The 21,889-nt window shown below is 70.3% G+C and overlaps 4 protein-coding genes across 5 annotated transcripts; all 4 read right to left on the bottom strand.

The window, feature by feature from the left end:
* Positions 1–2,709: 2,709 nt before the first annotated feature.
* LOC131588690 (all-trans-retinol 13,14-reductase-like) lies at positions 2,710–8,071 on the bottom strand. The gene is made up of 12 exons (XM_058857613.1): positions 8,067–8,071; positions 6,850–6,962; positions 6,563–6,745; positions 5,810–6,039; positions 5,387–5,582; positions 4,878–5,075; positions 4,655–4,780; positions 4,076–4,214; positions 3,885–3,994; positions 3,583–3,749; positions 3,328–3,487; positions 2,710–2,855 (listed from the first exon to the last, which is right to left on the bottom strand). Exons 1-12 carry the CDS (start codon positions 8,069–8,071, stop codon positions 2,710–2,712), a joined length of 1,773 nt encoding a protein of 590 aa, XP_058713596.1.
* A 471-nt stretch (positions 8,072–8,542) lies between these two features.
* Positions 8,543–15,691, bottom strand: MPP2 (MAGUK p55 scaffold protein 2). 2 transcript variants are annotated; one of them, XM_058857755.1, is made up of 12 exons: positions 15,629–15,691; positions 14,345–14,463; positions 13,804–13,962; positions 13,544–13,693; positions 12,991–13,218; positions 11,522–11,653; positions 10,968–11,073; positions 10,600–10,668; positions 10,336–10,497; positions 9,647–9,849; positions 9,439–9,567; positions 8,543–9,308 (listed from the first exon to the last, which is right to left on the bottom strand). In XM_058857755.1, the coding sequence occupies exons 2-12, from the start codon at positions 14,459–14,461 to the stop codon at positions 9,132–9,134; spliced, it is 1,632 nt and encodes a 543-aa protein (XP_058713738.1). In that variant the 5' UTR covers positions 14,462–14,463; positions 15,629–15,691; the 3' UTR covers positions 8,543–9,131. The 2 variants fall into 2 exon arrangements, with proteins under 2 accessions (XP_058713738.1, XP_058713737.1); XM_058857754.1 differs by having other exon boundaries at positions 10,336–10,668.
* A 749-nt stretch (positions 15,692–16,440) lies between these two features.
* Positions 16,441–18,408, bottom strand: LOC131588800 (pancreatic polypeptide-like). Its single transcript, XM_058857800.1, has 4 exons — positions 18,352–18,408; positions 17,181–17,358; positions 16,727–16,797; positions 16,441–16,498 (listed from the first exon to the last, which is right to left on the bottom strand). Exons 2-3 carry the CDS (start codon positions 17,354–17,356, stop codon positions 16,734–16,736), a joined length of 240 nt encoding a protein of 79 aa, XP_058713783.1. The 5' UTR covers positions 17,357–17,358; positions 18,352–18,408; the 3' UTR covers positions 16,441–16,498; positions 16,727–16,733.
* A 1,087-nt stretch (positions 18,409–19,495) lies between these two features.
* LOC131588689 (peptide YY-like) lies at positions 19,496–20,052 on the bottom strand. Its single transcript, XM_058857612.1, has 3 exons — positions 19,874–20,052; positions 19,679–19,750; positions 19,496–19,520 (listed from the first exon to the last, which is right to left on the bottom strand). The coding sequence occupies exons 1-3, from the start codon at positions 20,050–20,052 to the stop codon at positions 19,496–19,498; spliced, it is 276 nt and encodes a 91-aa protein (XP_058713595.1).
* Between the last annotated feature and the right edge of the window lie 1,837 nt (positions 20,053–21,889).

Genomic DNA, 21,889 nt, shown 5'->3' with positions numbered 1-21,889 from the left:
TGTCCGTGTGTCTGTGTGTCCGTGTGTCCATGTGTGTGTCCGTGTGTCCGTGTGTGTGTCCGTGTGTCCGTGTGTGTGTCCGTGTGTGTCCGTGTGTGTGTCCGTGTGTGTGTCCGTGTGTGTGTCTGTGTGTCCATGTGTCCGTGTGTCCGTGTGTGTGTCCGTGTGTGTGTCCGTGTGTCCGTGTGTGTGTCCGTGTGTGTCCGTGTGTCCGTGTGTCCATGTGTGTGTCCGTGTGTCCATGTGTGTGTCCATGTGTGTGTCCAGGTGTGCCCAGGTGTATCCAGGTGTGTCCAGCTGTGCCCAGCTGTGTCCAGGTGTGTTCACCCTCCGTTCCCGCTCCCACCTGCCCCCGCAGATGTTTCTGTCTCCAGCTGGGATTTCACTCCGCCCTCCCCGTGCGGGATCAGGAGCGCAGGGGAGCCCCGGGCAGCGTCCCCTCCCCCGAGGGACACGGGGGGACACCCCCCCAGCGCCCCGGGCTGCAGAGACCCGGCTCACCTGCTTCGGGGGGGGGCTCTGCCTCACCGGGAGGCCGATTTTGGGGTGTCCCCAGCAGGGCACGGGAGGACACGTGGTGGCCAATCCTCCGCTAAGCCCTTGAGCCAATTACGCGGCCGGAGCCGCTTGTCCCGTGCGGCCAAGCCCCGGTGCCCCGGGCAGCCCTAAACCCCTTAGGGGATGATCCTGCTTAGGGCAGGCCGGATCCCCTCAGCCCTCCGGGGCTTCAGCTCCCCCTCCCAAACCGTCCCTTGTCCCCCCGGCAGCCTTGTCCCCTCCCCGCCGCCTCCTCACCCCTTGGTGGCCGCTCACCCGCTCCGTCACCCACTGCCACGGTGTGGGGCGAGTCCAGATCACTGGGGGTCACCCCCGGGTCACCCCCGGATCCCCCCTGGGTCACCCCCGGGTCACCCCCGGGTCCCCCCCGCTCTCCCGCTGATGGGATTTGGGGGTTTACGGTGCTGAGCCGGCGGCTCTTCACACCCGCGGGAGGATCCCGCTCCTTCGGCCTCACCGCTGGCTCCTCGCCCTCCCCTCGGCCCGGGCACGGCTCCCGGCAGGGTCAGGGGTCCCCTGCGGCACCCTGAGCACCCCTTGTGTCACCCCAAGCACCCCTGGTGTCACCCCGAGCCCGCCCTGCCCACCCAGGCCACCCTCCCACCCCCCCGCTTGGGGACAGCCCCCCTCAGCAGGGCACCAGCCCCCTTTGGCACGGTCCCACCCCTGAAACAAACCCCAAAGTGGCCTAAATCACCCCAAAGTGACCCACGGCGGGGTGCCCCGAGGCCCCCCCACCCAGGGCAAGGTCCGCAGTGGGGCAGGGAGGGTGCAAAGGGCGGCGGGCGTGGGGCGCAGGGCGCGGGCCGTGGGGTGTCCCCGGTCCAGAGTGCGGCTGTGGCACCGAGGTGACGCGGCGGTACCGGGGGACACCGGGTTCGTTGTGGGGGGGACCCGGGGGCCACGGCTGGGAGGGGTCCCTGGGGAGGGGGGCGAGGGGACGGGGACATGGAGAGACCCTGGGAGCCCCGCGGGAGCGGGGACAGGGCTGGAGGGGACAGACACCGCGGGGTGCCGGGGAGGGGGGGACGTGCCAGCCCCCAGCACGCACCTCTTGGTGTCCCCAGGGCCATGTTCTTCATCATCGTCATCACCTTCATAGCCATCATCGTCCTCCTCCTCATCTTCCACCTCTTCCGCAAGCTCTGCCAGGACCCGGTGCCGCCCCCCGCCTACCGGAGCCCGCAGGGCCCCGCTCCGGGCCCGCCCTACGGAGACCCCCGGGGCCCCGCGCCCCCCCCGCTGACCCTGCTGCCCACCCTGCCCAGCCTGCCCAGCGGGACCCTCCCCCTGCCGCTGGAGCCCCCGCCCTACAGCGAGGTGGGTCCCGCCCGCCCGGGGGGGGCCTGGGCTGAGCCCGGAATGGGGGTCGGGGTGGGGTGTGGGGTGATGGGGGATGGGATGTGGGGTGGGGGATGCTGGGGCTGCCTTGCCCCCCAAGGGGGACACCCCCCTTCCCTGGGGCACCCCCTGAGTGTGCCACACGTCCCCCCACCCTGACCCGCCCCCCCCTCGCCCTCAGGTGACAGCGAAGCCCTTCCTGTACCCCCTGCCCCAGGGGCCGTGCCCCGAATGTGGCCACGACCCCACAGCTCAGCCCCCCTGCACCGCCCGGGCCTAGAGGTGACAAGCTGGTGACAACTCCAAGGACAGCTAGTGACAACTCTCTGCTCAGGGGGACATGGACCCTTTGGGACCACCCGGGGCCGTGTCCCCCCCTTTCCCCAAACCGTCCCACTGAGAATTCCCCTATTTATTATATTTAAAAGCGTAAAGAATTCTGGGCTCTGCTGGTGTGGAGGGCTGGGGAAGTACAGAGGGAGAAGGGGGGGAAGTTTAAGGGGGGTTCTGCACCCCATATTCACCCCCAGCTGTGGGTGCTCCCTGTGCCCATCCCCATCCCACCCCCATCCCATTCTCCATCCCCATCCCAACCCTCTCCCTGTTCCTGTCCCATCCCTGTTCCTGTCCCTATCCCCATCCCATCCCTCTCCATCCCCCCAAAGACAGGTGCAGGCTGCTGGGACATCGGGGTGGGACATCGGGGTTTATTGAGCCGGGAGCCTCTCCCAGCCTGGGGCCATCCCCGAGGACAGATGTCCCCAAGGACAGATGTCCCCCAGGCCCGCTGACCCCAGGCCCGCTGTCCCCTCACGCCGTGTGCCGGCCCTGGCGCCGCTTGATTTTCCTCTTGAGGAGCAGCAGGTCCAGGTAGAGCAGGCGGCCCAGGATGGCCGAGGCGCAGAGCAGCCCCCCGTGCACGGCCCCCGCCAGCCCGCAGGAGAACACATCCTGCCCTGGGGACAGCCACCGTGGCACAGGGCCACCCCCGGGGGACACAGGGCCACCCCCGGGAGACACAGAGCCACCCCCGGGGGACACAGAGCCACCCCAGGGGGACACAGAGCCACCCCCGGGAGCCACAGAGCCACCCCCGGGGGACACAGAGCCACCCCAGGGGGACACAGAGCCACCCCCGGGGGACACAGAGCCACCCCAGGGGGACACAGAGCCACCCCAGGGGGACACAGGGCCACCCATGGGGGACACAGAGCCACCCCCGGGGGACACAGAGCCACCCCAGGGGGACACACAGCCACCCCCGGGGAACACAGAGCCACCCCAGGGGGACACAGAGCCACCCCAGGGGGACACAGAGGAGCCACCACCGTGGGGCGCGTGGCCACAAGCACGGGCGGGAGGGGACCCTGGGGACAGCGTCCGGAGCTGGTCCCGGGGACAGCGGGACGCGGGGACACAGCCCCTCACCTGTCAGGTAGAGGTTCCTCACGGGCGTGTCGGGTCTCAGGGCGGCCACCACGGCGGGGCTGAAGCGGCGCAGGTCGTGCTCGGTGCCGTACATCTCCCCCCGCGCAGCCCCCAGGTAGTGCTGGTTGGTGAGCGGCGACGCCGCCTCCACGAACTCCACCTGTGACCTGCGTGTCAGGGGGCACGGGGGGCACGGCCGGACCCCCCTGGGGCACCCCGAGCCTGTGGGACACCCCAGCCCGTCCCTCGGGGCACCTTGTCCCGCAGGTGCGGGAAGCGGAGCAGGGCCCGCTCCAGCAGCCGCTGGGCGATGTCCATCTTGTAGCGCTGGTATTCGGGGCCGCGGTGCCGGGGGCGGCTCCCGGCCCACTCCTCGAACCACTCGAACCGCGCCATGGTCAGGATGGTCATGCAGGACCTGCCTGCGGGGCGAGGACAGCCGGTGACATCCCCGGGGCGGTGGCGGTGGCGGTGCCCGCCCCGTGCCGGAGGGACCGCGGAGTCTCTGAGCCCGCGGACGGGAGCGGGGGGGACACGGGGGTCCCCCCGAGCCCCACCTGGGTGCCGCTGCTCGTACGTGGGGTCCTTGGCGGCGGGGAAGGTGATGAACATCATGGCCAGGTTCTCGGGGACGTCGTCGCGGCTCAGGGCGGCGTACCGGGTCATCCTGCGGGAAAACCGGGACGTGACCCCCCCCGAGCCCCCCCGGCGGCCGCCGCGCCCCGCCCGGGGTGCCGGGACCCCTCACATGGCATCCAGGTCGTTGTGGGGGTAGATCCAGAAGTTGGTGGGGGGCAGCCCCAGCTCGGCCGCGCTGCCCCGCAGCCCCACGAACACCAGGAAGGAGCCCATGGCCGGCCGGACCATGGCCAGGAGGGAGCGGACACCTGCGGGGACAGCGGGTGACACCGACCCTGCCCGGGCAGGGGACACGGGGGTGACACCGACCCTGCGTGTGCGGGGGGCACCGGGGTGACACCGACCGTGCGTGTGCAGGGGACACCGGGGTGACACCGACCGTGCGTGTGCGGGGGGCACCGGGGTGACACCGACCCTGCCCGGGCAGGGGACACGGGGGTGACACCGACCCTGCGTGTGCAGGGGACACGGGGGTGTCAGGAAAGACGAGGACGTGGAGGTGCTGGGGACACCAGAGATGCTGGGGACACGGGGACACGGGGACACAGGGACAGGGGGACACGGGGACAGGGGTACACGGGGACACGGGGACACGGGGACACGGGGACAGGGGGACACGGGGACACAGGGACACGGGGACACGGGGACACGGGGACACGGGGACACGAGGACACACGCGCCGCATTACCGGGGTGGCTGCGCACGTGGGGGGGCAGAAGCTTCCCGAAGGTGTTGAAGACCCCCGCGTCGGAGATGACGAGGGGGGCGCGGATCTCCAGCTCCTCCTCGCCGGGCCCCGCCCTCACCGCCACCCCTGGGGACCGAGGCGGGGGCTCAGGGGACACTCGGGGCGCTGTCACCGTGTCCCCCGGAGGGCGGGGGGCGGGAGGGAGGGGGGTCCCGGCGCTCACCCAGGGCGGTGCCGGAGGCGCTGACGAGCACGCGCGTGACGGGGGCGCGCACGAGCACGGCCCCCCCCGCGCGCTCGATGACGGGCACGGCGTGGAACGCGACCTCGCTCGCCCCCCCCCGCGGGTACCAGGCCCCGCGCTGGTAGTGGTGAACCATCAGCGCGCTCACCAGGAAACTCGAGTCCTTCGGGGCCGTGCCTGCGGGGACAGGGGGACAGCCCTCCCGTGTCGCGACACGGTGCTCCTCGTCACCACATCGCCTTGCCTTGTCGCCACCCAGCCCTGCCCCGTCACCACGGTGCCCTCTCCTATCGCGGCGCATCCTTCTACTGTCACGACACGGCCCTTCCCACCCGCGATACAGCCGCCCCCATCCCAGCACAGCACCGCTCGTATCGTGACGGTGCCACCCCCGTCGCGACACAACCTCCACCGCTGCAGTGCCACCCTCCGCCTGGTGCCCTCCCTATCGCCACAGCCCCTCCCTGTCGCGACAGGCGCTCCCTGACCGTAGAAGAGGTATCCGAGCAGGGCGCGCAGGTCGGGGTTGGAGGTGAGCCGGGCCGTGGCCTGGCTGTGGCTGGTGGTGGCCATGCGGAACACGGGGGACAGGCGGGGCAGGAGGCCCGAGCGGAGCACGAGGGTGACGAGCCAGCGCGGGGACAGCTTCAGCAGGGCCAGCAGCGCCGCGTGCCGCGAGGCCACCTGCGGGACAGCCACCGTGTCACCGTCACCACCCACGGCAGCGGGGGACAGCTCCAGCACGGCCAGCAGCGGCACGAGGCCACCCGTGGGACATCACCACGTGCCACCGGCGACACCGTCCTGAGGACCGTCACTGCTGTGACCCCAGGGCACCAGGGTCACCATCCCGAGCTGACCCCTCCTTGGGGACATGCCAGTCCCACGGGGAGGTGACCCCGGGGCCGCACCTTGGAGAGCTTCATGAACTCCCTGATGGCCTCCTTCTCGTCAGGGAACTGCTCCTCCAGCGCGGTGACAAAGGCCACCTTGCCCGAGCGCAGCAGGTAGCGCTGGGGTCCCAGGGTCACCTCGTCGTAGGGGTCGGGCAGGCGGTGCCAGCAGAGCTGCCCGTCTGTCACCTGGTCCAGGGCCACCCGCAGGAGGCTCCCCTCGTGCAGCTGCCCCACGTAGTGGATGCCTGTGGGGACAGGGACACGGTGTGGGGACACCGGGGACATGGCACGGACACACGGTGGGAGAGAAGCGTCTGCCTTTGGTGTGTCACACTGAGGGGTGGGGGTGACATCTTGGCGTGGCAGGGACACGGCAGGGACATGGTGGGGACATGGTGGGGACACGGCAGGAACATGGCAGGGGCACAGCACACAGGTACTGAACACACCGGGGCTGGTGGCAGGTTCACAGTGTGGCCGCAGGGACAGGGGGGTGACAGGGGCTGACAGGGGGTGACAGGGGGTGACAGGGGGTGACACAGGGGGTGACAGGGGCTGACAGGGGGTGACAGGGGGTGACAGGGGGTGACACAGGGGGTGACAGGGGGTGACAGGGGGTGACACAGGGGGTGACAGGGGGTGACAGGGGGGTGACAGGGGATGACAGGGGGTGACAGAGGGGTGACAGGGCTGCCCGGGGGTGACAGGGTGACAGAGGGGGTGACACAGAGGGTGTGACAGGGCTGCCCGGGGGTCGGGGGTCCTTACCCACGTCGAACTCGAAGCCGTGCTGCTGGAAGGTGTGGCAGCACCCCCCGGCCTGGTCGTGCTGCTCCAGCACCAGCACCCGCCGGCCCGCCTTGGCCAGGGTGGCGGCCACTGCCAGGCCCCCCACGCCACTGCCGATGACCACAGCGTCCAGCTGGGCCGGCACACGCTGGACACTGAACCCTGCGCATGGCGTGTGACAGTGACAGCCAGGGGACACCGAGCCCTGTGCCCCACAGGAGCCACACACAGGACACAGGACACACGGACACACGATGGACACTCACCCTGCTTCAGGACCCTGTCCCGGGCGCGCTGGTCAGTCACCAGTGGCCGTGGTGGCTCCAGGGGTGGCCCTGAGAAGGGGTTGCCAGACGGGGCCAGCAGCCGATGGGCCACCCTGCCCAGGGCCAGCACAGCCAGGGTCACCGGCAGCAGCAGCAGCAGCAGCAGCACGGGCCACATGGCTGTCACTGCGTGTGGCTCTGGACGGACACGGCACGGACACGGCTCGGACACGGCACGGACACGGCTCGGACACAGCACGGACACGGCACGGACACGGCTCGGACACAGCTCAGACACAGCACGGACACGGCACGGACACGGCTCGGACACGGCACGGACACGGCTCAGACACGGCTCAGACACAGCTCGGACACGGCACGGACACAGCACGGACACAGCACGGACAGAGCACAGACAGAGCACGGACACGACTTGGACAGAGCACGGACACAGCTCGGACACAGCACGGACACAGCACAGACACAGCACGGACACGGCTCAGATACAGCTCGGACACAGCACGGACACAGCACGGACACAGCTCGGAACTGCCCAGGCCGGTGTGTGCGGCCCCAGCCCTTATAGCCACGGCAGCTTAGGGACACGGGGATTATGGACAGGCCAAGACAGCGGCTTTAGGGACAGCAGCACTTAAAGACACAGAACCCACGGACACAGAGCATGGACACAGAGCACGGACACAGAGCTCTGGACACAGAGCACGGACACAGAACCCACGGACACAGAGCACGGACACAGGGCACGGACACAGAGCATGGACACAGAGCATGGACACAGAGCATGGACACAGAGCATGGACACAGAGCACGGACACAGAGCACGGACACAGAGCATGGACACAGAGCACGGACACAGAGCATGGACACAGAGCACGGACACAGAGCACGGACATGGAACCCACGGACACAGAGCACGGACACAGAGCATGGACACAGAGCACGGACACAGAACATGGACACAGAGCACGGACACAGAGCACGGACATGGAACCCACGGACACAGAGCACGGACACAGAGCACGGACACAGAGCACGGACACAGAGCACGGACACAGAGCATGGACACAGAGCACGGACACAGAGCATGGACACAGAACCCACGGACACAGAGCTCTGGACACAGAGCACGGACATGGAACCCAGGGACACAGCTCCGGACATGGCACCCTGTAGGACCCTATGGCACCACGTGTCACCCCATGGTCCCGGCACCCCATAGCACCCCGTGACACCTGTGACACCTGTGACACCCCTCTGCACACCCCCAGAGCCCCCCCGTGCCCGCGGCTCTGCTGGCCCCTCCCGGCAGCACCAAGAAAGGGTCCCGTGTGTGTGAAGGTGACACGCGTGTGACACACTCACCGCCCTGCACCCCCAGCCCTCCCTGCGCCCTCACACCGCTGGGAAATGGCGATTTACAGATAAAAAATGGGTGACAGGGGTGACACGGGTGACACAGGTGACACGGGTGACACAGGTGACACCAGCTCCCAAGCCACCCTCGCGTTCACCACAAGGGACAAACCCATTTTTCTCTCCTTTAATAAAATCCACAGCAAAGTACCAAAAAGGAGCAAATGGCGGCAGGGACGGGGGGGACACGGGGGGGGCTCTGGGCAGGGGGGACACGGGGCACACCCTGCACCCCCTGTGTCCCTGTCCCTTGGGGACACCCCGTGTCACCACCCCAGACCCCCGCCAGCGAGTCCGCAGCCACAGCCCCCCGCTGGGTTAATTACAGGGTTAATTACAAGGTCAGTTAAGGGTTAGTTAAGGGTTAATTACGGGGAGGGGGTTATTGCTACCCGGGAAGGGGTGACAGAGGACACGAGGGACAGTGAGGGACCCCCACCCTGGTATCGGGAGAACCCCCCGGGGAGGGGTTGTGGCCTGGGGGACAGGAGGGGACACCCGGGGCCAGGTCAGGGCTGGGTGTGACCCCCCAAACCCGCACCCCCATCCCCAGTCCCCAGCTGGAACAGGGGGGCTCCCCCAGGCTCTGGCAGTGACTCAGCTGGGTGGGGGCTGAGCCCCCCTCGGGACCCCTCCGGCCGCCTCTGCCCCTCCCCACATTTGGGGCGGTGTGGGGGGGACACAGGGGTCGGGCTTGGGCCGGGGGGGGTCTGCAGAGAGCCGCCCCCCGCCCCCCGCGGGGCTGGGCACGGCGAGCTCATCGCACCTCCGGGTGAGACACAACCCCCTGGGCCCCCCCGGCCCTCCTGGGTGGGTTCGGGGGGTCGAGGGGAGGGTTTGTGGGGTCCCTAATAGACCCAGGTGACGGGGACCCACTGGGGCTGCACACGCAGGTGCTCCATGGCCTCCCGCAGCCGCCCGAAGGTGCGCTCCAGGTCATCGTTGGTCAGGCTCAGGTCGAAGTAGTGCCCGTACCCGCGCTGGATGCGGCTGCTCTCCTCCACCGTGCGCTGGGCGTCCGCCTCCTGCACCCCAAAACCTGCCTCAGTTTCCCCATCGCCCGCAGGGATGGCGGGGACCAGCTACTGCGAGCCGCCTGCACCCCAAAGCCTGCCTCAGTTTCCCCGCCACCCCCGGCCCCTGGCGGACCCGCACCGTGAGCTGTTTGGTGGCCACGCCGCTCTCCAGGGCCGCCCGGTTCATGGCTCGCAGCCTCTCGGGCCCGGGGGCCTCGATGAACACCACGTAGGGCACGAACTCCGCCGTCCTCAGCACCTTCACGGCCTGGCCGGGGGTCACAGCGCTCAGCCCCGCGCCCGGGGGCTCCGGGCTGTCGCTGTCCCCCCCCGGGCCGTGTCCCCACCTGCGGGTTCACGTCCAGGATGCACATCTTGCCCGCCTCCAGCACGGCGCGGATGGAGTCGATCCTGGTTCCGTACAGGTTCCCCTCGTACTCGCCGTGCTCCAGGTACCGCCCGGCCTTGATGTCCGCCTCCATCTCGCCCCGCGACACGAAGCGATAGCCCTGCCCGTCCCGCTCGCTCTCCTTCGGCTTCCGCGACGTGTCTGCCCCGGGACACCGCAGTGACACCGCAGTGACACCGCCCGCCACCGCGTCCGGCCCGGAGCGAGCCCGGGGACACGGCTGAGGGGACGGGAATGGACACAGGGGACAGGGATGGACACAGGGGACAGGGATGGACACAGGGATGGACACAGGGGACACGGATGGACACAGGGGACAGGGATGGACACAGGGGACGGGAATGGACACAGGGGACGGGAATGGACACAGGGGACAGGGATGGACACAGGGGACAGGGATGGACACAGGGATGGACACAGGGGACAGGGATGGACACAGGGATGGTCACAGGGGACAGGGATGGACACAGGGGACAGGGATGGTCACAGGGGACAGGGATGGTCACAGGGATGGTCACAGGGGACAGGGATGGACACAGGGGACACGGATGGACACAGGGGACAGGGATGGTCACAGGGATGGACACAGGGGACAGAGATGATGCGGGCGGGGACCGGGACACTCACAGGGGATGGTGGTGCCGTAGCGCGCCTGGTCAGACATGATCAGCTTGTTCTTGAGGCTGCGGCGCCCCACGCCCTGAGCCCCGATCAGCACCAGCGTTTTCCGGCGGAACGGCGGCATCCGCGCCACCTCCTCGTAGATCAGCAGCTCGTGCCGGTCGAACTCTGGGCGGGGGACAGGGCTGGCACCATCCCCGGGGACCCCGGGGCACCCTGTCCCAGCGGGTGCCACCACCGCCCCCCCGGGCAGTGCCCCGGGACACTCACCCGCGTTCTTCGTCGTCAGGTACATCATCCTCTTCTTCCTCTTCCCGCTGAGGCTGCCGCACAGGGCCCCTGCGAGGGCGAGGGGCTGGCTGAGCTGGGGACAGGGACAGGGACAGGGACAGGGACAGGGACAGGGACAGCGACAGGGACAGGGACACGGGAGCTGGGACCTTCCGGAGCGCCGTGGGGACATCACCCTGTGAATCAGGGACTTCCTGCGGGACAATGCCCTGGGGACAGGACCCTGGGCCGATGGGGACATTGTCACAGGGCGCAGGGGACCCGCCGTGCTCCCCCCTCGGGAGGCGGCCCTGCCACCCCCCGCCCGGCCAGGTGTGTCCCTCGCGGCCAGGCCGATGTCCCCGTACCCGACGTGGGGGCCACCTCCCCGTCCCGCTTGACGAAGGCCTTGCGCTTCTCCTCCAGCAGCTGGCTGGGCACCAGCCCCGCGCTGCCGCCCTCCACGTGGCACGCCTGGGGACACAGAGCCACGCATGGGGACCCCCCTGGGCTCCAGAGACCCCTCCGACCCCACAGAGAACGCCCCCAGCTGCGGGAACCCCCCCAAGTCCCACAAGGAACCTCCGGAGTTCCAGGGACTCCCAATTTCCAGGAACCCCTCAGCTCCAGCCCCCCCAAATCCCAGTGGGGACACACATCCAGGAAAGCCCCGAATTTCCAGGGACCCTCCCCTGCTCCAGGGATTCCCCCAGTTCCCAGGTAGCCCCTCAGCTCCAAGGACCCCCCCGAGCTCCAGGGACCCCCCACTTTACAGGAATTCTCCCAGGCACACCCCAAATCCACAGGGACCCCTCCATCTCCCCCAGAAGCTGCCAGCCCCGGCACCCCCTCTCCCTCCGTGGCCCAGGATGGAGCCAAGGAGCCACAGTCCCCCCAGAGCACCCCCCAGGACCCCCCTGACCTGCCACCAGTTGGGGTCATCCTGGTTGACGATCTGCAGCAGGTCCCCGGCCATGAACTTGAGCCCGGCCTCCTTGCAGGGGATGAGGCTGTCGGTGGCCGGGTCGTAGTCGAAGTGACACTTGACGAACACCTGAGGACCGGGGGATCAGCGGGGGGGACCCCCCCTCACCCCCGGGATCCTCCCTGTGCCCCCCCCGGGCCGCTCCGCGGTGCCTCAGTGTCCCCAGCGGCCGTGTCACACGCCCCCCCCGCCGGGGCGTCCCCGCCGTGCCCGGCTCAGCCAGGCCCGCACGGCCCCCGCGCACACCCAGAGGGCTCCGGCCGCCGCCGCCGCCCCCCACGCCACCACCACGGCGACCCCCAGGCACAGCCCCACGGCCACGGCCAGGCACAGCAGGGTGCCCAGCGCCGCCAGCGCCGCGCCCGCGATGGCGCACATGGGGACGGGCAGGGACACTCGCCCGTGTGGCCACAGAGGCAGCGGGGGGACAGCGCTGGAGGGGACAGCCCTGGATGGGACAGCGCTAGAGGGACAGCCCTGGAGGGGACAGCGCTGCTTTGTCCCCTCGGAGACGGGGGTGGCTGGCACGGGGTGGGGAGCGGCAGCACAGGGCGAGTGTCACCCGGCACCCAGGGCTGTGCGGGGACGGGGACAGGGCAGGGACCAGCAGGGGCCGCAGGGAGGGCACGGGGGGGGACACGGGGGTCCCACCAGCCAAGGGACACGTGGCACGGACAGGGGGACAGCGGCTCGTGGGGCTCGGGGGACAACACGGGGATGGGGACACAGGGAGGGCAGGAGGAGCTGTGGGCAGGGTGGTGAGTGCGGGATGCGGGGAGGGATGCAGGGAGGGATGCAGGTGGGATGTATTTTGGGATGTAGTTTGGGATGCAGTTTGGGATGTAGCTTGGGATGGAGTTTGGGATGCAGTTTGGGATGTATTTTGGGATGTATTTTGGGATGTAGTTCGGGATGTAGTTTGGGATGCAGTTTGGGATGTAGTTTGGGATGCAGTTTGGGATGTAGTTTGGGATGCAGTTTGGGATGTAGTTTGGGATGTAGTTTGGGATGCAGTTTGGGATGTAGTTTGGGATGGAGTTTGGGATGTAGTTTGGGATGTAGTTTGGGATGTAGTTTGGGATGGAGTTTGGGATGTAGTTTGGGATGCAGTTTGGGATGTAGTTTGGGATGCAGTTTGGGATGTAGTTTGGGATGGAGTTTGGGATGTAGTTTGGGATGTAGTTTGGGATGGAGTTTGGGATGCAGTTTGGGATGCAGTTTGGGATGTGTTTTGGGATCCAGTTTGGGATCCAGTTTGGGATGTAGTATGGGATGTAGTTCGGGATGTAGTTTGGGATGTGTTTTGGGATGTGTTTTGGGATGTAGTTTGGGATGGAGTTTGGGATGTAGTTTGGGATGTGTTTTGGGATGTGTTTTGGGATGGAGTTTGGGATGCGGGGCAGTACCTGGCGGGGCGGGTGGGGCTCCTGGTAGCTGGGCAGGATCTTGAGCACGACGCTGCCGCTGGCGTGGCGCAGGCTGTCCTGCAGCGCCCGCGGGTCGCTGCCCACCTCTCTCCCGTTCACCTCGCGGATCACATCCCCCACGTGCAGCAGCCCCTGCTGCGCCACCATCCCCCCGTGCAGGATGCGGGCGATCACCAGCTCCCCCCGCTCCACCCGGAACGTCACCCCCTGAGGGGACAGCCCCGCTCAGCCCCCGGCGGGGACACACCGCGGCACCCCTGACACCCGCCCGGCACCCAGCAGGAGCCCCGCTATCATCCCCGCACCCCAAAATGCTCCCAGACACCCTAAAAAAGCCACCCGGCACCTCGTCATGCCCAGGGCACCCCGAAATGCTCCATCACCCCCCAGTGCCAATGCCCCACAATGCTGCCGCCGTCCCCAGCTCCCTGCAATGCCCCAACACATCCCAGGACCCCGAAATGTCCCACCCTCCCCTCCTCATGCGCCCCGCAGCCCCCCCCGCCCCGCTCAGCGTCCCGGCCGGGCTCACCAGGTTCTCCCCGGCTGCCTTGCGGATGCCCACCATGCGCACGGCATCGGGGGGCACGGGCTGCGAGCCCAGGGACGCCTCCGGGCCGGGGCTGCTCGGGGGAGGCTCGTAACTCTTGGCAGCCACCGAGTCGTGGGTCTCCAGCAGCGACTGGGACAGGCGGGGCGGGGAGCGGGGGTCACCGCGGTGTCCCACACCCCTGGCACACCGTGCCACCCCGCCTGGCACGGGACAGAGGCTCCCGCTCGTGTCCCACGCACCTGGAAGTGAGGTTCCCGCAGGATCCTGGCCAGCTCCGCCGCCGCTGCCTGCACGTCGGGCCGCGCCAGGCGCCCGATGTCCCGCAGGATCTCCTGCACCAGCGCCAGGTTGTCCCCGCGCACCGCCTCCAGCTTCCGCTCCTCCAGCCGCTCGTGGGCCTGGGGACACCGCGGGGACCCCCGGGACAGCCGGGTGAGGGCAGAGACCCCCAGGGGCTGGGGGGATCAGGGACCCCCGGCGGGACAGGGTGTCCGGGACCCCTGGGGAGGATTAGGGACCCCCAGGTGGAGCGGGGGGTGGGGATTAGGGACGGCAGAGCTGTTTGGGACCCTCAAGGCCAGGGAGTTTAGGAACCCTCAGGGCCAGAGGGATCTGGGGGTGCTGGGGGCGATTAGGGACCCCTGGGGGTAGGGAATAGGGACCCCCAGGAGGTGACAGAAACACTGGAGCCTCCCCCCACTCACACGCGGGGGTCACCCCCAGACCCCCACACGGCCCGGGGGTGCCGGGAGGGGACCCGCGCCCCCCGTGGCCCCGTACCTTGGCCAGGGAGCGCACGATGGGGCTCTCCATGATGCCGCGGAGGAAGATGAGGTCAAGGTCGGCCACCCCCGGGGTCCCCGGGAGCCCCATTAGGTTGTCCAGGACCTGCTGCATGGCTGGGGGGGGGACACGGGGGGGACACGGGGGGGACACACACAGGGACACGGCGGGGGAGGGGGAGGAGGAGCAGCAACGTGGGTGAAAGTGCAGGCGGGGGTGCTCGTGTCCCCCCCGTTCCTGTCACAGTCACCCCTGGCCCCCCGCCCCCATCACGGGGACAAGTGTCGGGGTCCCCTGGGACAGGGAAATGTCCCCTCCTGGTTCAGCCGCAGGGATGGGGGACGGACCCCCGCAGCTGTCACCGCGCAGCCCCCCGGAGCAGAGTAACGGGAGGGGGCTGCAGGGGGGGCGATGGGAGGGGGGTGGTGCGATGGGGGGGCGGTGAGATGGGGGGCGATGCAATTGAGGGGGGGCCGCATCCGGGGCCGCGGGGGCGGGAGCGGCTGCGCGGCTGCGCTGCAATGGCGGGGGACGATGGCGATGCACCGGGGGGGCGGGGGGGGGACATCCATCAGCGTCCCCCTCAATCCAGGGGGATCACAGCACCACCCGAACCCCCCAACCCCATCTCCCGCCGCCCGTCTCATCCCCCACCGCATCCCCGCCCCACGGCGCCCCCCGAGCGGCATCACCGGCCCCGGGGCATCGCCCCCGGCCCCTCCCAGCCCCCGGTACCTGGGGGAGCCGGGGGGGCGCGGGCGGGGCCCGGGGCGTGCGGCGGGGACCCTGGGCCGGGGCGGCTCATGGCTGCGGGGCCGGGCTCCCCCGCCCCAGATCCGGGTACCGCCGCCCCCCCGCAACCCCCCGGCCCCGCGTGGGGCCCCCACCCGCGCCGGGCCCGCGCCCCCCGCCTCGCACACGCGTGTGCCCCGGGCGAGCTCCGGCCGCGCTGCCCCCCCGGCGGCGGGGAGGGGGTCGGGGGTCGGGGGGGGGGCCCGGCATGAGCTCAGGCGCGCGGCCACGGCTCGTGCACGCGCATCTCCCTCGCGTGCACACGCACGTGAGCACCCACGCGTGCAAAACACCCGAGCGCGCTCACGCGCGCGCGCCGACCCCGCGCGCACCCCCCACCAACGCCGCCGCGCGCCCGCGTGCGCGCGCCCCCGCTGACCCGTGCGCTCCCCGCGTGTGCGCGCCCCCGAGCGTCCCCCCACGCGCGTTCCCGCTCGCGGGCAGAGCCGCGGGCGCGCTCCCCGCGGCCCCCCCGCCGTGCCCGCTCACCCTCGCTCCACGGCCGCGCTCGAGCACCCGCCCCGCTCGCGGGTGGGACCCCCCGGCAGTGGGGAGGGGGACGGCGGGGGCTCGGCCCCTTTAAGGGGGCGGTGGGAGGGGGGCGGGAGCGCGGATTTAAAGGGGCCGCGCCGCTCCCGCGTGCAAGGAACGCGCGCCCCCGCCCGCGGGAACCGAGAGCGCGCGCGGGGACGAGGACGCGCGCTCGGGTCCCTCTGGCGGGGCGCGCCCCCCGCACACGCGCGTGCCCGACACCCCCCCCCCTCCCCCCGCCGAGCCTGCCCCCCTCGCGCGTGCACGGGGGGTGTTTGCACGCGCGCGTGCCCGCGCCAGCCCCTCCCGGTGCGCGCTCACCCGTGACCGAGGCGGGGGCGGCCGCCGGCATCGCTGCGGAGCCGCGGGACACTCGCGACTGGCACAGACCGGACGGGGACAGGGACGGGGACAGCGACAGGGATGGCCCCGTAGGCGTGTCCACAGTGCCAGCACCCCCAGTGTCCCCAGCACCGCCACCCGGTGTCCCCAGAGTCCCCAGCACTGCACCCCCAGTGTCCCCAGCACAGCAGCCGTGTTCCCGACACCCTCAGTGGCCCCGTGTCCCGTGTCCCCAGTGTCACCGCGGTCCCCCAGATACCCCCCGTGTCCCCAGTACCCCCATTGCCTCCAGCCCAGTGTCCCCAGTGTCCCCAGTGTCCCCGAGCAGGCAGAGGCAGGACAGACGGTGGCTGCAGGGGGGGATTTATTGCCGGGGGTCTGTCCCGGCCCCGCGGTGCCGGTTCTGGGGGGCTCGGGGGTGCAGCGGGGGGGGCGGGGGTGCTGCACCTTCTCGGCTTCTTCACCCACTCGGCCCCGGCCGTGTCCCTGAAGCAAAAGGGGGGCTCACGCAGGGTCCCCAACCCCTTGTCCCCTTCCCCACAGGGCCCCCCCGGATCCCCCCGGTCCCATTTCCCCCACCCCGACACCCTCAGGTGCCCCCCGAATTCCCCCGGCCGCACCGCCCAGAGCGCCCCTTCCCCCCGGGCTGTCCCCGCTGGGGACACTGAGGCAGGGGCGGCCCGGGGGGCTCCTCCCGCCCCCCCAGTGCCTCACCTGGGGCTCAGCACCCCGGGGCGCCCCGGGGCTCCTCGGCCAGCGCTCGCCCGCCCGCCCGCTTCCCGTACCTGCAACGGGGACGCGTTATGGGGACAGGGGGACACCACGGGAGCGTGTCCCGATAGGGAGCGTGTCGCGACAGGGAGCGGCTCGTGCTGGGGAGCGCATCGGGACGGGCAGAGCGTCACGGAGGGGAGCGCATCCCGACGGGGAGCACATCGGGACGGGGAGCAGCATGCCGTGATGGGGAGCATGTCGCGATGGGGATGATGCCGTGATGGGGAGCATGTCGCGATAAGGGAGCATGCCGTGATGGGGATGATGCCGTGATGGGGAGCATGTCGCGATAAGGGAGCATGCGGTGATGGGGATGATGCCGTGACAGGGATGATGCCGTGACGGGGAGCATGTCGCGATACGGGAGCACATCGTGACGGGTGGCCCTGCTCACCGCGGGCGGGTGACCACGTTCAGGTACTGCTGCAGGTCGTTGTAGAAGCGCAGCAGATCCTCCACGGGCGCGTCGTCCCCGGGGTACGCGGGCTGGGCCGGGGCCGCGCGGGGCCGCAGCGGCAGCAGCGCCAGAGCAGCGCAGGCCACCAACAACAGCGGCGGGCGCGGGGCCATGGCTGCGACAGCGACAGCGACACAGGCAGGGACAGCGACAGCGACAGGGGCACGGACAGGGACAGCGACAGCGACAGGGGCACAGACAGGGACAGCGACAGGGGCACAGACAGGGACAGCGACAGGGGCACAGACAGGGACAGCGACAGCGACAGGGGCACGGACAGAGACAGGGGCACAGACAGGGACAGGGGCACAGACAGGGACAGCGACAGCGACACAGGCAGGGACAGCGACAGCGACAGCGACAGGGGCACGGACAGGGACAGCGACAGCGACAGGGGCACAGACAGGGACAGGGGCACAGGCAGGGACAGCGACAGCGACAGGGGCACGGACAGGGACAGGGGCACAGGCAGGGACAGGGGCACAGGCAGGGACAGGGACAGCGACAGGGGCACGGACAGGGACAGCGACAGGGACAGGGGCACAGACAGGGACAGCGACAGGGGCACAGACAGCGACAGCGACAGGGGCACAGACAGGGACAGCGACAGCGACACCGACAGCGGCACAGACAGGGGCACAGACAGGGGCACGGACAGGGACAGGGGCACAGACAGGGACAGGGACAGCGACAGCGGCTCACACCCGTGCGCACCGCGCAGGGATGGGAACAGGAGAGGCTGTGCTCTGACACAGAGCACACACACACACCTGTGCACACCTGGACACACCTGTGCACACCTGGACACACCTGGACACACCTGTGCACACCTGTGCACACCTGGACACACCTGGACACACCTGTGCACACCTGTGCACACCTGGACACACCTGGACACACCTGGACACACCTGTGCACACCTGGACACACCTGGACACACCTGTGCACACCTGCACACCCCTGCACACCCCGTGTCCCAACCCCGCACACCTTCAGCCTTGCTCAGTTTCACACGGGTGCCCCACGCGTGTCCCCCGTGTCCCCTGCACACCCCGCTTGCCGCGCACCCACTCTCTGCTCACCCCGCCCGCTCCCCGTCCCCTCTCACCTCCTTCCTGGGGCGAGGGGACACACGCGACACGAGGGGACTGTGCCTGGCACGCGGGGTCTCGCTGCCGCTGCTGCCGCTGCCGTGCCGGCCCTTTTATCCCCCCGTGTCCCCGCTGATGTCACCCTGCTGCCCCCTCGGACTGGGAGGGGGGGACAGGGGCCAGCGTGGGGGGTGACAGGGCCAGCTGGCCCCTGGTTAATGTTTGACCCCGCGCTGAGGGGGCTCCCGGAGGGGACAGGACGTGGACACGGGTGTCCGGCCCCACGGAGGGAAACAGGGACAGGGGTGGGGACAGAGGGACAAGAGGGACACGGTCAGGGGGGCTGGGGGCGTGCAAGGGTGGCAGGAGTGGACAGAGGGGTGGGGAGTGGGACAGGGGGACAGGGGAGGACCCTGGGGTGAGGGAGAGGGGCCACAGCCACCCCCAACCGCAGCCGTGGGGACGGGGCTGTCCCCAGACTCCCACCACGGCCGCGTGGGGGGCAGAGGGACACGGGACCCCCACAGTCCTCACACGGGGGGTCCCCGATGGTGTCAGCACCCCCTGCCAGGGCACCCCAGCACCCCCACGAACGTCCAGGCCCGACATTCATCACTGCTGGGTGCCCCCACCAGTGCCCCCCGACCAGTGCGCCCCAGTATCCAACCCCAGTGTGCCGCAGCCCCCAGCCCAGCCCACCCCACCCTCCCCTACCCACCCTCTCCAAAATCCCCGCCCCTCACCCAATTCCACTCCTCTCCTTTCACCTCCCAATCGCTCCCCACCCCCGACCCCCGTCCCTGCACCCCAGCACCTCTTGTCCCTTGTTCTTCCCACCCCCCCTGCCCCCCTCCATCCCCCCCTGCCCCCCTCCATCCCCCCTCCATCCCCCCGCGCCCCCCGCGCCCCCCGCACTCAGCGGACCCGGCCGTGCCCACGAGCTGCTCTTTTATTGTCGCCGTGCAGGGACCACGCGGGGCCCCCCCGACAGCGGTGGGGAGGGGACGGGGTCGGGGGCTCCCCCCGACAGCGGGACGCCCCCGGGCCGGGTTCTGGGGGTCCCCGGCCCTCCAGCGGGGGGTCCCGCGCTGGCCCTGGGTCCCCTGGGGGGACCTGGAGAGATGGGGAGGATTTGGGGGACGGGGGGGCTGGGCGGGGCGGTCACCACGAGGAGTCGTCATCGAACCTGCGGGAAGAGCGGGTGTGAGAAAAGGGAGAACGAGACCCCCGAACCCCCCCGAGACCCCGAACAGCCCCGGGACCCCCCCCCCCCCCCCCGGGGTGCGGGCGACAGCGCAGCCCCTGTGTGCGGCCAGGGAGGGGGACGGCGACAGGGACACTCACCGTGACCTGTCACTGCCGGCCCCCAGGAGCAGCTCCGCCACCGCGGCGCCGGGGCTGGAGCGTTTCCCGTACCTGCGGGACACGGGAGCGCGCGTGAGCAACGGGGACCCCGCGGGAGCGCGCGCGGAGCCCGGGGGTGCGCGGGGACAGGGACGGGGGCACCAAGGGGGACGCGTGTCCGGCCCTGTCGCTCACCTCTGCCGCGTCACCAGGTTGATGTAGTGGCGGAGGGCCGAGAAGTACCGGGCCATCTCCTCGGGGGACGCGTCGTCCCCGGGGCTCTCGGGTTTCGGGGGGTACGCGGCCGCCAGGCACAGCAGGACACAGAGGGACACGGCCACCAGCGCGCGCCACGGCCGCGGGGACATCACCATCTGCGGGGGACGGGGGCGAGGGGCGGCTGCGGCTGCGGGTGGGGGCACCCCCATCGCCCCCGGGACCCCCGACCCAGCTCTGCCCCCCACCACACCCCGGGACCCCGTTCCCTGCGGGAATGTCACACCCTCAGAGCACCCCCAGCTCCCCAGAGGATTGTTTCACCCCCCACCCGGGACCCCAGCCCCCCTGAAGGGACATCTTCACTCCCGGGACCCCCCCATATCCAACGGGGACATGTCCCTCCCGGAGACCCCCCCGCAGTGTCCCCAAGGGAGCTGTCCCACCCCCAAGGACCCCACAGACCCACTTGCCCCCCAAGGGACCCCACAGGTCCCCAAGGTGATTGTCCCTCCTGGGGTCCCGACCTCCCCTCAGGGACCCCCCGGGACCCCCCGGGACCCCAGCCCCGTCCCTGCACTCACGATGGCGGAGGCAGAGGTGACAGGTAGGGCCTGGCAGAGGGGTGACAGTGCCGGGGACACGGCGGCTCCTGCACCCGCCCGGGGTTTTATAGCCCGAGGGGGGCTGGTGGCTCCTCCCTCACGCGTGACAGACCCACGGGCACGCAGGACCCTGCGGCCCCCCCGCCACGGGCAGGCGACACGTGCCAGCACCTTGTCACTGTCCCCCGGCCCGGGGCACTGGGGCTGGGGAGGACAGAGCGGGGCGGGGACACGGAGGGGACACACGGACACGGGGACAGGGGGACACACGGACACGGGGACACACGGACAGGGGGACACACGGACACGGGGACACGCGTGTGGCCACAGGACACGGACACGGCAACGCCAGACGGGCACGGGACATGGGCACAGATGTGTCACCACGGCACAGGCAGGTGTGACAGGCACATGACAGATGTGACAGGCAGCAGTGGCACAGGGACACAGGACAGGGACGCGGGACAGGGACACGGGTGTGACACAGCCCTGGCACAGGGACACAGGACAGGGACACAGATGTCACACGCAGCCCTGGCACACAAACCTGCCCTGGGACAGCCTCGGGGTGTGACAGGGGGACGCAGGGACATCAGCCACACCCAGGGACACAAACACGGCACATGGGACAAGCCACCCACGGGGGACAGTGAAGGGGACAGACACACCCGCAGCCACGGCTGCCTCAGTTTCCCCAGACGGGGCACGAAGCCGCCACCACGGCCCTGTCACCGCAGCCCCCGCCAGCGCCATCGATCGCTGTCACCTCCCCAGGACGGATGAGGTGGCCTTTCCAGCCCCCCAGTCCGTTATGGATTTACCATTAAGGAGCAATCAACGGCTCCGGGGGAAACTGAGGCACGGCGGGACGCGGCGGGGACGTGCCCGCCGGGCAGGGGCCACCAAAGCCACCGTGGGGCTGCGGCGATGGGGAGAGGGGGCAGAAGGGGGTCCCCAAAAACACCGGGATGGCCCCACCCAGCCGCAGCCGCATCTCCGGCCGGTGGCGAGGAGGGGCCGGGCTGGAGGGGACACGGCCCGTGGGGACACCGGGGGGACACCGGGGGGACACCGGGGGGACACCGGCCCCTGCCGGAGGGGACACGGGAGGGTGCCAGCCCCGGCCGGAGGGGACGCGCTCCCCACTCGTGCCCCGGCTGTCACCCGGCGAGCGGCGGCGGCGGGGACGCGGCTGGTGGCGGTGGCGGGGGCTGTCCCCCGTGGCGTGGCCGCTCTGTGACACCCGCCGGGAGCGGGGGACACGGGCGGGGGGTCCCGGCCGAGCGGCGCCGGGCTCGGGCAGCGCTGGGAGGGGGGAGCGGCCCCCGCAGCCCCCCCAGGCACGAACCTCTCACGTCCCCGCGGTCGATGCGGAGCTGACGGGACCGAG

This window comes from Poecile atricapillus, chromosome 27, assembly GCF_030490865.1.
Source record: "Poecile atricapillus isolate bPoeAtr1 chromosome 27, bPoeAtr1.hap1, whole genome shotgun sequence".
Taxonomy (NCBI): Eukaryota; Metazoa; Chordata; class Aves; order Passeriformes; family Paridae; genus Poecile; species Poecile atricapillus.
The sequence above is the reverse complement of the archived record's forward strand: the minus strand, read 5'-3'. Positions and strand labels throughout refer to the sequence as shown.

Coding starts and splice junctions, on each gene's coding strand:
- MPP2 (XM_058857754.1), bottom strand. CDS start 14,461: ATGCAGCAGGTCCTGGACAACCTAATGGGGCTCCCGGGGACCCCGGGG. Junction 11,654..12,990: donor AGCCCCACCCGCCCCGCCAG/GTACTGCCCCGC, acceptor CCCGGTCCTCAG/GTGTTCGTCAAGTGTCACTT. Junction 9,850..10,335: donor CTACGGCACCACCATCCCCT/GTGAGTGTCCCG, acceptor GTCCCGGGGCAG/ACACGTCGCGGAAGCCGAAG.
- LOC131588689 (XM_058857612.1), bottom strand. CDS start 20,052: ATGGTGATGTCCCCGCGGCCGTGGCGCGCGCTGGTGGCCGTGTCCCTC. Junction 19,751..19,873: donor AACCTGGTGACGCGGCAGAG/GTGAGCGACAGG, acceptor CGTGTCCCGCAG/GTACGGGAAACGCTCCAGCC. Junction 19,521..19,678: donor GCCGGCAGTGACAGGTCACG/GTGAGTGTCCCT, acceptor CTCTTCCCGCAG/GTTCGATGACGACTCCTCGT.
- LOC131588690 (XM_058857613.1), bottom strand. Junction 6,040..6,562: donor CGGCTTCGAGTTCGACGTGG/GTAAGGACCCCC, acceptor CTGTCCCCACAG/GCATCCACTACGTGGGGCAG. Junction 3,995..4,075: donor CACAACGACCTGGATGCCAT/GTGAGGGGTCCC, acceptor GTTTTCCCGCAG/GATGACCCGGTACGCCGCCC.
- LOC131588800 (XM_058857800.1), bottom strand. CDS start 17,356: ATGGCCCCGCGCCCGCCGCTGTTGTTGGTGGCCTGCGCTGCTCTGGCG. Junction 16,798..17,180: donor AACGTGGTCACCCGCCCGCG/GTGAGCAGGGCC, acceptor TCCCCGTTGCAG/GTACGGGAAGCGGGCGGGCG.